Raw genomic sequence first — 14,277 nt, 5'->3', positions numbered from 1 at the left:
TTATGCCAGTGCTATGAGCACATGACTCCAGGTGGCATCAGAACTAACCCGACAGATGTCACTAAGGGAAAAACTTTCTGGCTGCTCTGCTCAGGGCGACCACTCTCCTACTTTGGAATGGACATGAGCAAGCACTTGGAGGAGGAGAGATTTCATCCTAACAAATGTAAAACCTTCCCACCTCCCCCATCAGGAAAGAGAAATATCATACACAGATACAAGATAGGAATGGACTTAAGCATTCCCCCATTACACTAAAGCAAGTCTGTTTTTATCTTGGCCTTCTGTCCTAATATTACTTTTCATATAATTGAGTACTATATCACTGGGGGCGGGGGAGAAACTTTCACAATGGGATTTCTAGCCTAATGAGGGTCTGTAATACGGAGACGTAAGAACCAGTATAAGGTGGTAAATAAGGATAAATGTGCTTCACTCTAACACTGAGAAACTCTTACAGCTATAGAAAATGCAGGCATCAAGAAGATACATGGAAGCACTGAAGAATCTCAGAATTCATAACAGAAATCATTCATGCATATAAATTATGGTAATACTAAATTCAGTAATAAGACAGCAGTGTATTGCAGCTGAATTTAATTTTTACTGCAACCCTCCATCTTGATAAACCACTACTTTTTGGGATTGTGCAAGGTTCCCCTGTGTAAGTGTTTAAAGAAAATTAACATATTTTTTTCCTTTTTCCTTTAGTCAAAATCCTTTTCTAGTGGCTGCATTTGGTGCTTGTTCTCTTACAAGGCAATGTAACAACCAGGCCTTTCAAAAATATGGACGTTCAATGACTACATCTGATATGGTTTCAGAAGTTGGAACAGCTTTTAACAAACTTTTTGAAACCTGAAGCCAAAGCAGCAGAGTGGAAGGAAAGGAAGAACAATGGCTACAACAGTAATTACATTTACAGTAGAATATACATAAGTAATACCCCCTTTCAAGTGCTGTAGCAGCATTGGTATCCTAGGTAGATTTTTTTTTTTTTAAATAGAAAAAATGATTAATGTAGATAGTTTTTTAAGAGTTTGGAATACAAAAAATGTTTTGGCTGAAATATGCTGTAGTTGCAGATCTGTTATATAATATAATAAAACTAAGTGAAAGTATTCCTCTGTTCTTTTTTCATAGTTACTGAGCAATAACTAAAGCGTGTGTGAACTGCAAAAATGCACTTGATACTTAAGAAGAAAGTAAAATTCTTCCACCAGCTGAACGGAATTCCTTGGCTTGCACCAAGGTTGTCATGATTTTGTTATTAGACTCTGTATCTAGAATTAGCTACTGCACTTCATTTTTCATTAATCTTTTTGCCTCTTTGGAAGGGGAAAGCTTGGGAGTTGCTTTCAATTTTGAATGTAATTGGTTGCCTTTGCCCATTCTTAGACACTGAGGCAGCAATATCTGATTTTGAAATTCTTGCTCTTCATTTTTCAGAGGCTCTCGTTTTAAAAAGCTGCGGGGGGGCGGGGGGACCCCCTTAAAGTAAGGATTTACTCTAGAAGTGTTGGCATGAAAGGTAGGAATTATTTTTAGCTGAAATAATTTACTGTATATTCCATCTACTGCTCTAGACTAAAACTGAATATGGAACACAATGTGAAATGTTATCATCTGAAGAAAAGGTACTAGGTGTGGTGAGGAACTAATGATATTTAAATGGTCAAAAATGTCAGTGGTGGTAGAAGGTTGAGTGCTTTTATGCCAGCTCAGAACAAGTTATAACTCAAACTGCTGGAGTAGAGCTCTGAGCGCATTACTATATGTATGCATATGTGGCTATTTATTGCCATCATAAATAATAATTGAGGAGCCAGAAAGCTGCACTTAATTATACGACGTTAGTGCCATGCAGGCAGTCAAATACAATTAGTCCACTAGGAGACTGTACTGGGCCCAGAGGATAGAAAAATAGCGGCGGGGGCGGGGGGGGTCAAGCCTTGGCAGTAGCAAGGTTTTTAAAGGCTTTTGCTGGATTATCATTTAACAGAGGCAGCACTTTAGTGTCAAGGAGGACAGGTCAGCAGTTCCACGTGTGTCTTGCTGGTTGAGTAGATGGCAGGCAGGAAGAAATCAGAAGTTGAGAGATTTGTGCAGTCTGGTTTTCTTAAACTTCTGGACATACGGTTGAATACTAGGGTAAAACTAATTTATGGGGTGGGGGGGTCAGAAGTACATTTCTTGAAGTTTCAGTAAGTACCAATGTACTGCCCTATGGTTTAGCCTGCAATCTAGCTCAGTGTGCATATTCATTAGAGCATAGGGACTTATTTTGTAAACTAGCTACTATGGTGATTATTAGATGTTACATATTCATTTAAACCATTTTTCCAGTGGCCTATTTCTAGAATGGAGTTTAGTACCCTATGTATTAGTCAGATTGCACTTTCACATCTTGTAATAACTTCCTTCAGTGAACACATTTAATCAGAAAGGCTGTTCTGAGTAGCCCTGGCCCTTATCAGTCATATTTTTGGATGCACTGTGACTACTACCTCACCCCCAATGCATTTTTGCTTTTCTTCCTAAACTGGTAACCTATTTTTAAAATAGGTTTTTATAAGTTTGCTCATTTTATTCTGTTGGGGTTCTAAAGACTTTTAAAATTAGAGCAGTTGTTTACTCCTACGAAAAAACTTCAGTGTTTTACCAAAGCACTGGTTTGTAAACTGTCTGCTTTCCTGGGGAACAGAAACTATTGTTTTCTCCCCTTGGAATGACTTTTGAACGCTAATTCCTAAAATCAAACAGTTAAACAGTTTTAGAACAGTTGTTGAATTGATTTTAAAATGAGGTTTTTGTATTTGGTATGTAAGAAGTATTATTTCTAAATTACATTTGTAGGTAAAGCCAAATCAAATAAGACCTTGTGGGTTTTTTTGTTTTTTTTTTTTTAACAAAATTGCTTGATATCAGAGGTCAGTATAAATTTCAATTTGCCTTTGTTTGAACTATACACAAAAGTAGCTTTGTTATTCACCATTGTATACAAATTGTTACAAGTTAATTTTAAAAGATTCTGGAAATGTAGCAAGTTTCTTTCCATAGGAAATAAAACTATAGCAAATAAAACTGTCGTGTGTACTTTATCTGCAGTGGCTTAGTCACACAGTAGCTGAAGAGACTTTTAGCTGACGATGGTTTAGACTCCGTACCCATTCACTTCTATTACTGACAGAGTTGATAACAACTGATAGCAATTTTTATATGAACAGTATCGTGTAGAGCTGGTTGAAATGTGAGATCACTAGAAATTTCTAAATTTGGTTTTGTTCTGGGGCTCCCAGCTGTGCACCAGGAAGCCTGGAAGCCCTGGCTCAAGATGAGCTTCCTGGATGACTTCATTGCATGATAGGACTGCCACAGACCCTGGAAATCCTGTGGCCTCAGACAGTCTGCCAGGAAACCAACCAAGTTTCCATTGTAACTCTACCTGTGAAACTTGACTCACTTTCATGAGACTCTTTAGCATTTTGTTGAAAAACTTCCAACCAGCTGTGTGCGCGCAGCACGTGAAATAAACTTCCCTGCCTTCTGAAGAGTGCCAGTACCCAAAAACGGGGCAGGAAAACTGCTTGGTAGTGACAGTTTATTCTCTAGTCAAAGAAATGGCTAAAAAGCAAATATTTAGCCTATTGAATACACTGGATTACTTCATATTTTCAGAGATCATTGTAGATCTAAAGTTATGTTCCCCCTCATATCCTTTCACAAAGTGCTTCATTTAAACACTGAAGAACTCCAGTGAGCTCATACCAACTTTCAGATAATAAAATTTGAATGTAGACCTTTAACCCCAGAAGTTAAACTCTACATTGCACTACCAGTTACCTAAACCATTCAGTTCTTTAGTTGAATATGAACTTAAGTATCCTCTTTGGGAAAGGTAAACTAGGTAAACCATAATTTGTGATGGTTAGAAATTATAAAATTCAGTGTAAGCAGCCGTTTAACAGCTGGTCTCTGTTCTTTTTCAAGTTCTTATATTGCACCCAAATTCTAATTCCAACTCGCCCAATGATTTGCTGCAAGGTCTTTGGAAAGTCTGTTGACATCCATTTTCCTTCATCCCCAAAAGTATATACTTACCTTACAGAGATGGTGTGAGGATTAACGATTCGGCGAGAGAAGTACTATACGCCTTAAGAATTGATTCCTAATGCTGATAGTTCCTGAGCTTTCTCCACTACCATTGTTAGGCAACTGTAACTTATGTTGTACAAAAGTGAATTAGAAATACAGGCACCTTGAATCAGAAATAGCCATAGGTAAGTTATTAGCATCTTTTACTTAACCTGGTTACAGGCCTCATAGGACCTAACCTATGTTATCAGATATGGAATAAAGCAGAAGTTTAAGAGTCAGGCTTGTTCTGTGCCTGTGAAATGTTAAAGCTTAAGGACAAGAGAATATTTATCTCCCCCACCACACTTCCCTCTATACCCCTGCGGCTGGTTCAGCAAATGGGTGTGGTGAGGCTGGCTGCAACAAGAAGCCACAGGCTAAGCAGAGATAAGAGAGGGTTTCCAGCAGTTGAATACATTGAGACTAGCTCCATAGAAAAGTTCCTAGATGTCTTTTAGTAAGTGGAAGCCCTTCCCACCCTTCTACCAAACCCCTTCTTGAAGTGAGAGCTGGTTTCTTTACAGGTTAAAGAAGAACTCAGAGGAACAGTCTATGTATTTTAAATGCTTGTTTTCATGGTGTCTACTGTTAATTGTAACTTTATATTCCTGAGCCTAGAGCTGGAGGTGGTTATGGGGAATCTCATTGGAAGAGACTGAGGTCCTGCTCCTACTTCAAGTTTTGCAAGTACAGACCCTTTTTTCCTTGTCTGCAATGGGGAAAAAGTGGGTTCTTAATAGGCCCTATATCGGTACAAAGTGCTGCAGTGCCTTCTCTGAGACTTTGCATAAGTCTCCACTAGCAGATTAGGCTATAAAGCAGTTTAACATTTTTGAATATTGTAGCTGAATTTTAAAAAACACTTCTTTTGGAAGAAGCCGGTCCTTAAGTTTCTAAATTGCTTATGTTCCTTCTCCCATTAGGATGCTGGCTTCTCCACTGTCACACATAATGTACTATTCTGGAAGATCAGTGCTTTCAGAATGGCAGCTGCAATTCAACTTTTTATAGTGTTGGGCTGAGGAAAATGCATGTCATTTTTTTTCTTTTGAAGGAAGCACCTGTAGTTCATCTCTGCCATGACCTGGAATGCCATGGGAGACTACAGATGGCCTAAGCGGCTTGCTTATTTATATACTTCAATAGCATTGTTTTATGGAGTTTTAAATAATGTAGAAGCCTGAGTACTATATAAATGGGGGAAAAAAATTCAAAAGCAACTTAAATTTCACCAAAGCACTTCTGATAATTTTACCAAAAGCTATAGGAGTAGTAACCCTGAGAGTAGCACTAGCACCTGCTGTACCACCACCAGATGCTGTCCTGGGGTAAGGGGGAAGTTGGGGGGAAAAAAGGCTGTTGGAGAAGAGTCTAGGTGCTGAGCTAGCAGATGAAGTGGAGCCTGGGTACAAGGTCAGGTGCTAAAAGAACAGGCTAATAGAAGTAGGGGAGTGGAAAGAAGGAAAATAGAAAAGGTTTCAGCCCAGGTGCAGCAGAAAAAGAGAGACATGGCTCCATGGGCAGACACTCCTGATGAACAGAAATAGAGGGAAATAAAATCTACACTAACAGTACCAAGGGGACAGCAAACAAAGGAAATAATTGAACAGCTGTCTTAGATGAAAACAGGTCCTGAAAACAGTAAATGAGGCACCCACCCACAGAGGACCTAAAGTAGGTGAACAGGAGAATGACTGAACATCTGTTGAAGAAAAACAGTTCAAAGGTGCCTAATGGACATGTGAGGGTCACTAGGTGAAAAAGGTTCAGCCCCAGGAACAGCAGCCATAAGGAGCATGTCCTTTGGAAGAGAAGCAAAGGACAGGACAGCAAGCATGGAGCTGGACTGACAGCCAAGGAGAGGAAAAGTTGATTTTCTCTTAAATGACACTAAGTGCATTTGTTAACATGTTTGGTATCTGCACAGACAATTGTAGTATGTACAAGCTTACAAAGGTTCATGTGTTGGTAGCCTATAGTTTATTATTATAAGTATTACGATTATGGGGAATCTCATTGGAAGAGACTGAGGCCCTGCTCCTATATCAAGTTATGCAAGAACAGACCCTTTTGTCCTTGTCTGCAGTGGGGGAAAAGTGTGTTCTTATGTTATATATTTATACTCCTGGTATAATTTTGGGGTTTTCCCTTAAAAGGTCTAAAAAAAATTAGTCAACCCTTTTTGCCCTGGTTCTGTCTCTCCTTAGTTAGCCTAGCTCAGTCACCCCCTAGGCTGGCTCCAGTGGAGTGGGCATGACCAATCAGCAGGAGCAAAGGGAACGTCAGAGCTGCACTCTTGTACTGAGTACCTATTTTAAATATGTGAACCTGGCTCATAGGCTAATTACTTGGATTATAGATCCCATTTTTACAGCTGTTCAGTTGTGTTAATTGCTGCATTACTTGAACAAAACCACCATTGTTACTACCAGCTTATTTCACAATAGATGCAGAAAATGATCAATGACTTCTCAAAGGGAAAAAGCAAGTTATGGCAAGCAGAGAGATATTTAAGTTAACACTTCTATTAATAGACATTTCTGCAAGGTTCCTTTTTGAAACTTTGATTGGGAAGTAATTAATTTACAGTTGTTCTTAAAGCATTCATTGCGATGTGATCAGTCCACTCATGTTCCTGTGCTATATCAGCTGCCAGTTTCAGTTCTTTGCTCTTCTCTTCGTTGATCCACCACTTCCCACGTAGAAGTAGAGCCCCTGTCCTGTAAGAATAAATAAGTGGGTCAAACCCAGTAAATTTAATACACGCAGTACTTTGTACCTGGTTAAATTATTTATATCCCTAGAAGCAGCCTAAGTGAACCTGAAACATTCTGTGTTAAACTCAAAAGGCAAAAAAACCCAAGTAGGTCCTTGATTATTAGCAAGCTGTATTTCCAAGCTTCAATAGCATTGCTATTGATCAAGTTAAAAGAAAAAGGTGGTCCTACCTTTTCACAGAAAAGATCTTCAAGTTACTTTGGGTGAAGAGGCAAAGACCGAACAATAATTTTTCAAAATGATGGCTACATTATGGGAGGAGAGGGCGGAGAGAGTGGACACTCCATTTAGTTTAAATTAATATGGCATTGGCATGAGAAAAATATTGCAACTTCAGTTCTGAAACATTGCTGAGACCACATTCTGTGATAGGAGAAGAATACTGATTAGGTGATGAAGATACTCTAATGCCTATTGTTTTAAAAAACAATAGTGTGTACCTTCTCTTAAACTAAAGTCGTCAGAATACATTTTCATGTTTATAACTTTTGCAGAAATAAAACAAAATAGGCCTCATTTATGGCCCCTAAATGAGAATAAACTGTCTAGTACATTTTGAGCTCTTTAAACTTTAAAAGAATGAAGCAAGGTTGAATATTTTAAATAAAATATTATTTTAGTATGATAGTCCAACTAGTCACTTCTGCTTACTATTATTTCCTAGCCATTCGACTGCAGTTTTGGGAAATCAACAAGTGAAGTTCTTAACAAGCCAGTAATGGAATTTTCAGATCTACTGAGTTTGACTGGTAATAATGAGGGATATTTAAAAGTAGTATGAGGAATTAAATACATATAGAACAGAAAAATAGAGTTTGATACATGAGCAGATTAAACAGAGCAATAGGTTATTTGTCAGCATGAACTGTGTTAGTCAAAAAGAATTCAGTTCTATTAAACCTGAAATAAGCTTTTTACAGAGAAATGTGAAGTACATGCAAGAGTTACCAGATAAAATTACATTATTTAAAAAACTGAGTAAGGTTAATTAATCTGTATCAGCAACAAGAGTGAGACACTGGACGAAATCTGTACCTTCAGTATCTGAGCCAATAAAGGGACAAATCCTTTTGTAACATAATGGTATTATGTAAATCAAACTTTGAGGATACATTTTTAAAGAAGTTTGAATATTTTTATATAGTTTAAGAAAATAAACTTTCAGGAAAAAAGGTCTCTAGTGATTTATTTGAGGCTAAATTCAAATTAATAAAGACAAACTAACTTATTAGTATTCTAGGACTTAGAACTTGGAGTTTTCCTGGCTCCTCTTTAGTGCAGGTACTACCAAAAAAAAAAAAAATTTAAGTGGTTACAGTTGACAGATTCCAAATAGTTCTTACATTCTTAATTTAAAAAGACAGCAGGAAGATGTCTCACTTTATAACCACGGCTGTCTCTACATGAGGCTTTTTTGTCAGTAATTTCCCACCATGGGTCCCAATAAAAGTGCTGGTGTAAATAGGATTCAGGTGGCCACCAGCATCTTTTCTACAGCAACATTCCTGCTGTTGCTGAAACAATGGGATATTTTTGGCACAAAGTAGTGCAGGCAAGGCCATACAACAAATAATTTGTGGCTAAGACTTTGTAAATATAGCTCTAAAAGAATCATAGAATGTCAGGGTTGGAAGGGACCTCAGGAGGTCATCGAGTCCAACCCCCTGCTCAAAGCAGGACCAATCCCCAACTAAATCATCCCAGACAGGGCTTGTCAAGCCAGGCCTTAAAAGCCTCTAAGGATGGAGATTCCACCACCTCCCTAGGTAACCCATTCCAGTGCTTCACCACCCTCCTCGTGAAAAAGTTTTTCCTAATATCCAGCCTGAACCTCCCTCACTGCAACTTGAGACCATTACTCCTTGTTTTCCATGTTGGAAACAAGTAAAACAGCATAAAGTGTCTGACCAAATCTATCACCTGTTTTAGACTGTAGCTTCTTAAATAGAAATTCATTTGTGTCACTGCTAGTCCCAGTTCTAAGTGATGAGCCTCAAAAGTTCAGTGGCTCAGTTTTGCAAGGGCTGAGAACAAGGGGATGTCTGACTGTAGCACAGATCTGAATACTTGTGCTACAATTACAGGGCAGAAGCGTTGGAAAGGCTAGCAAGGCAAGAGGAATGGGAGGAGTGGTACTGGATTGAGGGAGATTACGTAATCTCTTGAAGGAAAGAAGGCACCTCTTGAAATGGTGGAAGATGAGAATGAGCCAATTAAGGTGTTTTTTTAAGGGGAAATATGGCTGGAGAAAGGGAAAAGACAAATAATTCAACAGTGGCATTAAGGACAGACTAGAGGCAGAGAGAAGGGCTAGAAAAGAAGGTGGCTACAGGCACTTAGGACAGTGCAGAAGGAATGGAACTATTTAAGTGAGAGGACTGAGGCTGCTTTTCACAATGACTTCTAGGAGGAAAGCTCCACCTTCCTATCCAAAACCAAAGTTAACGAAGAGCATGAAAAATCAGTGCAGATAGTGTCCCCGCTTCTTGTCAAGCCTACTCCAAATTGCTACCGTTCTACATCATAACCATCACTGGCCCTTGTTTAATCCAGCCAAAAGGGCAGATGGGGATTTCAGAATATGGCAGAGAATGTTTTAACAGCTAAATAATACGCTCTTAGTAATTACACAAGTAGCCATAGCTGCAGTAGAGAGGTGGGGGGAGAACGTAAAGCTAACGGATTGTTCATACACAACCACTTCATTTCTACCCACTACTTGTCCAAATGCAGGCAGTGTAGAGCAAGTACTGAGAGATACTGACAAAGGGTGTGAAAAGGGCAAAAATAAATGCTGTCTGACACTGGAGAAAGTCCAGAGAAGAGCAGCAAAAATGACTAAGGTCCAGAAAACATGACCTATGAGGAAAGATTTAAAAAACTGGGTTTGTTTAGTCTGGAAAAGAAAAGACTGACGGGACATGATAATTTTCAAGTATATAAAAGGTTGTTACAAGGAGGAGGGAGAAAAATTATTATGGTTAGCCTCTGAGGATAGGACAAGAAGCAATGGGCTTAAATTGCAGCAAGGACAGTTCAGGGTGGACTCCTAACTATCAGAATGGTTAAGCACTGGAATAAATTGCCTAGGGAGGTTGTGGAATCTCCATCACTGGGGATTTTTAAGAGCAGGTTAGACAAACACCTGTCAGGGATGGTCTAGATAATACTTAGTCCTGCCATGAGTGCAGGGAACTGGACTAGATGATCTCTCGAGGTCCCTTCCAGTTCTATGATTCTAAGAATTACGAAAGGAGTTGCAAAGACAATATTTTCTCAACCTTTACGTTGATTCCAAATGCAGCAAGGTCTCGCCGCAGGTTGTCACAAGCCTGCAGAAGGGGTTCTCGCTCCAGCAGTAACTGCTGTCTTGTCTCTTTCTCTTCCTGTTTTGTTTCCTTTGTTAGAATGGTACCTTCCACCTGCACTGCTTCTGTTGCTCCAGGCATAGCAAGAGCATAATTCCGCACCTTGACACGGAAGCTCACTAGCTCATCAATCACACTGGAAAGCGTAGCTAAATTTTTGTTTTCTGGAACAACCTATAAATCAAAAGCAGCAGCATTAAAATATTACATCAGAAAATGAGTTAAGCAGTATTCATTCAACAGAATACATTCTGAAGTAAGGGCCTGTCTACACACAAGGTATGTGTACATTGCAATCAGAAGTCTGATTACAGCACAGGTTGGCAAACTTCCGCCAGCTTTTAATCAAGCTAACACAGCTAAAACCAGTAGCGTTGCTGCAGTGATGTAGCCTCTACAAGCTGCCATGGACCCTGGGAACATACTCGTATCACATGTTCATGTCATTATGTCTTCACTGATATTTTGAACTGTGAGATCCAGATTAAAGCTGGAGCAGGTAATGCTAGTCCATGCTGCAATCACACTTTTGCTACCCACAAAGTTGTACGGCTTTAGCTATACTGGACACAGTTATAGTGGTGTAACCGTGCTTTGCTAGTTTAACTTATTCCAGTTGTGAGGCACTTTTGCACCAGCATCTTATCCATTTCCAAATCCCTCAAGACTTGACTTTCAGATGTCTACAGAAACTTTACCATCCAACAATGGCTAGGCAAGTGGCAAACTGAGACAACTACTCCAGGCTTGTCTAAACAGGGAAGTCATTCCAGAATAGCTATTCCTGATTAACTCCATCTGTGGATGCTCTTATTCCAAATTAGCTTAATCCACTTCCAAAGGCAGTGGCTCTGGCATATTTGCAGTAGATCCAAAAAGTCACCCCTTTATCAAGGCATCATTTCAATTCAATTACAACAAACTCTCTTCCAGAAAAACCAGGCACAGAGTTCTCACTGTTCTAATCCTACCCACCCCAACATCTTCAGCACCACCTGAAAGCCCAAGAGAACCCATACAGTGTGCCAAAGGTCAAAAAAGCACATACCGAGCTAGGTAGAAAGGGCACAGAATGCAGATAAATATGTCCTACATGAAAATTACATGATTCCCCCAAATACAGTATGTCACCAAAAACCACAACAAATGCATAAAACAAATGTGTGGACTAATAGCCAGCTCCTAACATACACAGCTGTTCAGAAGCCAAATACATCAGAAGCTGCTCTAACTAACATAGTAATACAAAGGAACCACCTCACATTATGGCTGAAAAGTTACCGATTTTAAAAGGCTTGTGTGTGTGTATATACTATAAATAAATGAGTGTTTGAATCCATCAAAAATTATGATATAGATCTTCTACCTCACAAAAGGAAATTTGCTCCCTGTTAAGAATTTTATAGCATCTGCAAATTTTGGACTCACAGAAAACAAGCCTGGAACAGCTCTCTCAGTTCCTGTCCTGTTTATTTTTTAACTATATAGTATTGGATTATTGCCTTTGGTTTTTAGCGTCTCTCCACATAGCACTCTTGCTCTGGCGTTTCACTGGTTTCCTTTCCTCCCCATTTCTACCTTAGCCAGTACTTAAGGATGTCAGTCACAAACATATTCTTGTTTCACGCCCCAAACTCATTTCCAGCGCACCAATGCCGCAATAGAAGAGCCATAGGAATAGTCAAGAGCAGAATTTAGCCCATACTTTGTTCTATACTGTTCAGCCGTGTTTCATTTTCCTTCTCTTCTAACCCACACAATTTACATCTGTGTTTCTGCAGCCGTTACAACGATCAGAACCACCAGTTTTACCTAGATCGTGCTTTTATTTTTGTAAAATGTTCTGTAAGATGTACTGCTGCTGCTGCTACTATATTATTGTTACAATACAAACACCACCACCCATGATAGATCTTTAGAGTGGTTTCATACCTGTCTGTCTCCAAGAGATATTCCAACAGTGTTAAAGAAGTCCTCTATATAGGAAAGCATGGTCCCATACACAACAGGGCTTCTAGGAGATCCGCCTTCCTGTTACATGTCACAACAACAAAGCTGGTGACCAATACAGTTTACTGCAGGCCTCAAGCTGCCAATATATGGTTGAAGTCTATGGTTTTGACTACCTTGGAAACCCTTTTTTTTTTTTAAACCAGTTATGCTAGTATAATCCATCCATGCGAAGAAATATTCTGGTAGAAGAGTGGGATTTTTTTCAGTTTCACTTATGTCATTTGGGAAGGCTTTTAAGTTAAATCATAAACACTCCTATACTGGAATACTCCTATACTGTCCACGCCAGGGACTCATAACTATTGCATTTTAAATTCCCGCTTTAGGTTATTAAAAAAAAAACCCACACACCCCTTCCCATGTAGACAAGGCCTATGAGCATGAAGAAAAATGAAAACTAAATTAACAGCTGAAGTTCTTCAGGTTAATTAATTACATCAACTGCTTCAAACGTCACCTTCTGTCCTGCTGAGTTAGGGACCGTGAAGGCCATTTTCAGACTCCCTGGCAGTATTTGGCTGCAAGACAGTGGTGGTCACCTGAGGAGCAGCATTTGTAAACCTGGATGCAGGAACATTTTCTCCTTTTATATTTACCCAGTATGAACTCAACATTCAAAATTAACATGGCAAGAACAGGAGAAAAGATTTATGGGGACTAAGGCTGGCTAGCAAAGGGCAATGGCAAAATATTGAGTTGGAGACCGGTATGTCGTCAGATGCATCAAAATGAGGTATTTGGTGAGCTTTTATTTAACATCTTCATTAATGACTGGAATAAGCCATAAATAGCTTGCAATTTGTAAAGGACACTAAACTGGAAGGAGCTAGAACCAGCAGCCAGGAAAAAAAATACAAATGGATCAAAAAAATACAAGTTAGGAACATGGGAAAAAAGCAAACAATGACATGAGTTCAGTTTAGGGAAATACAAGCACATCTAGATTAGCTGTGTGTGTAGAGTACAAGGACTACAGACTACATATGTAGCTACACGCTGCACTGAAAGGCAGGTGGTGTCCACACTTATTGCGGTGGGCAGACGGTGGGGAAAGGCTCCAGCACCAAGATACTACATTGCTAAAAAGAGCAGTGGTGACGCTGGAGGCACTGCTTGGGCATACAGGGAGCTGTGTAGGATACATCCCCTAAGGTTCTGGCATGTAAGGACACTCTACTTGCCTAAACCGGTGCCTCACCATCCATGCTGCTGTTTATATCCGGGCTAGGAGAACGTGTAGGGTATGTGCTACTCTGCACACTGCCGTAACAACTGCAGACGTACCTTTAGAGCAAAACACCCAACTCTCAAATACTCCGTAGGAGACAAACCATGGAAAATAGTAATGTTCAAAGAGATGCACAGAACACCCAAGTGTAACTGCCCCTGGAATAGTGCATCCAATTCTGGACATGACATTACCAGAAAGATTGTTTCTGAATTCCCTTTAATTATCAATCAAAATGATCCGAAGGGTGAGGAGGGCTTGTTTTGTTTGAATTCAAACAGCTGGGTTATCCAGGACTTAAACTACAAACTGGACTGACTCAGGGATTTGCTCAGTGGCTCGGAGAAGAATTCTATAAAGAAAGGGAAAGACTGTGAATAAGTCCAGATCTCAGAGACTGGTGCTGCTACAAGACTACAAGGAGATAGGGTTTAAAAAAAAAAAAAAAAAAATCTGAAAATGACTTATTACTATATTCAAGCTTGCCCCTCTCAGCCCCAGTAAAAACAAATTGCTAACACTATGAGACTGATAATTAAGCAGTCAGAGGGTACGTCTACACTACGGGATTATTCCGAATTTACATAAACCGGTTTTATAAAACAGATTGTATAAAGTCGAGTGCACACGGCCACAATAAGCACATTAATTCGGTGGCGTGCGTCCATGGTCCGAGGCTAGCATCGATTTCCGGAGCGTTGCACTGTGGGTAGCTATTCCATAGCTATCCCATAGTTCCCGCAGTCTCCCCTG

The 14,277-nt window shown here is 39.6% G+C and overlaps 2 protein-coding genes across 12 annotated transcripts in view; one reads left to right on the top strand and one right to left on the bottom strand.

Moving 5' to 3' along the window:
- Positions 1-3,085, top strand: part of NAXD (NAD(P)HX dehydratase) — an 84,569-nt gene extending 81,484 nt beyond the window's left edge. For all 11 annotated transcript variants that reach the window (XR_012654993.1, XM_075061497.1, XM_075061496.1 and 8 more), the window contains one exon: positions 712-3,085. Coding sequence is in view for 10 of the 11 variants with exons in the window: in XM_075061497.1 (XP_074917598.1) it covers positions 712-862 (151 nt within the window). In the remaining variant the exon portion in view is untranslated. The remainder of the gene's footprint in view (positions 1-711) is intronic.
- Positions 3,086-3,584: 499 nt separating this feature from the next.
- The window catches only part of CARS2 (cysteinyl-tRNA synthetase 2, mitochondrial), a 55,164-nt gene continuing 44,471 nt past the window's right edge, over positions 3,585-14,277 (bottom strand). The window contains exons 13-15 of the mRNA XM_032764965.2: positions 12,216-12,314; positions 10,197-10,457; positions 3,585-6,857 (exon numbers count right to left, since the gene is read on the bottom strand). Coding sequence (XP_032620856.1) covers positions 6,783-6,857; positions 10,197-10,457; positions 12,216-12,314 — 435 coding nt within the window. The 3' untranslated portion in view covers positions 3,585-6,782. The remainder of the gene's footprint in view (positions 6,858-10,196; positions 10,458-12,215; positions 12,315-14,277) is intronic.

Source organism: Chelonoidis abingdonii, chromosome 1 (assembly GCF_003597395.2).
Source record: "Chelonoidis abingdonii isolate Lonesome George chromosome 1, CheloAbing_2.0, whole genome shotgun sequence".
NCBI classification, from domain to species: Eukaryota; Metazoa; Chordata; order Testudines; family Testudinidae; genus Chelonoidis; species Chelonoidis abingdonii.
Note: the sequence above shows the minus strand (reverse complement) of the source record. Positions and strands in the feature narration are given on the sequence as shown.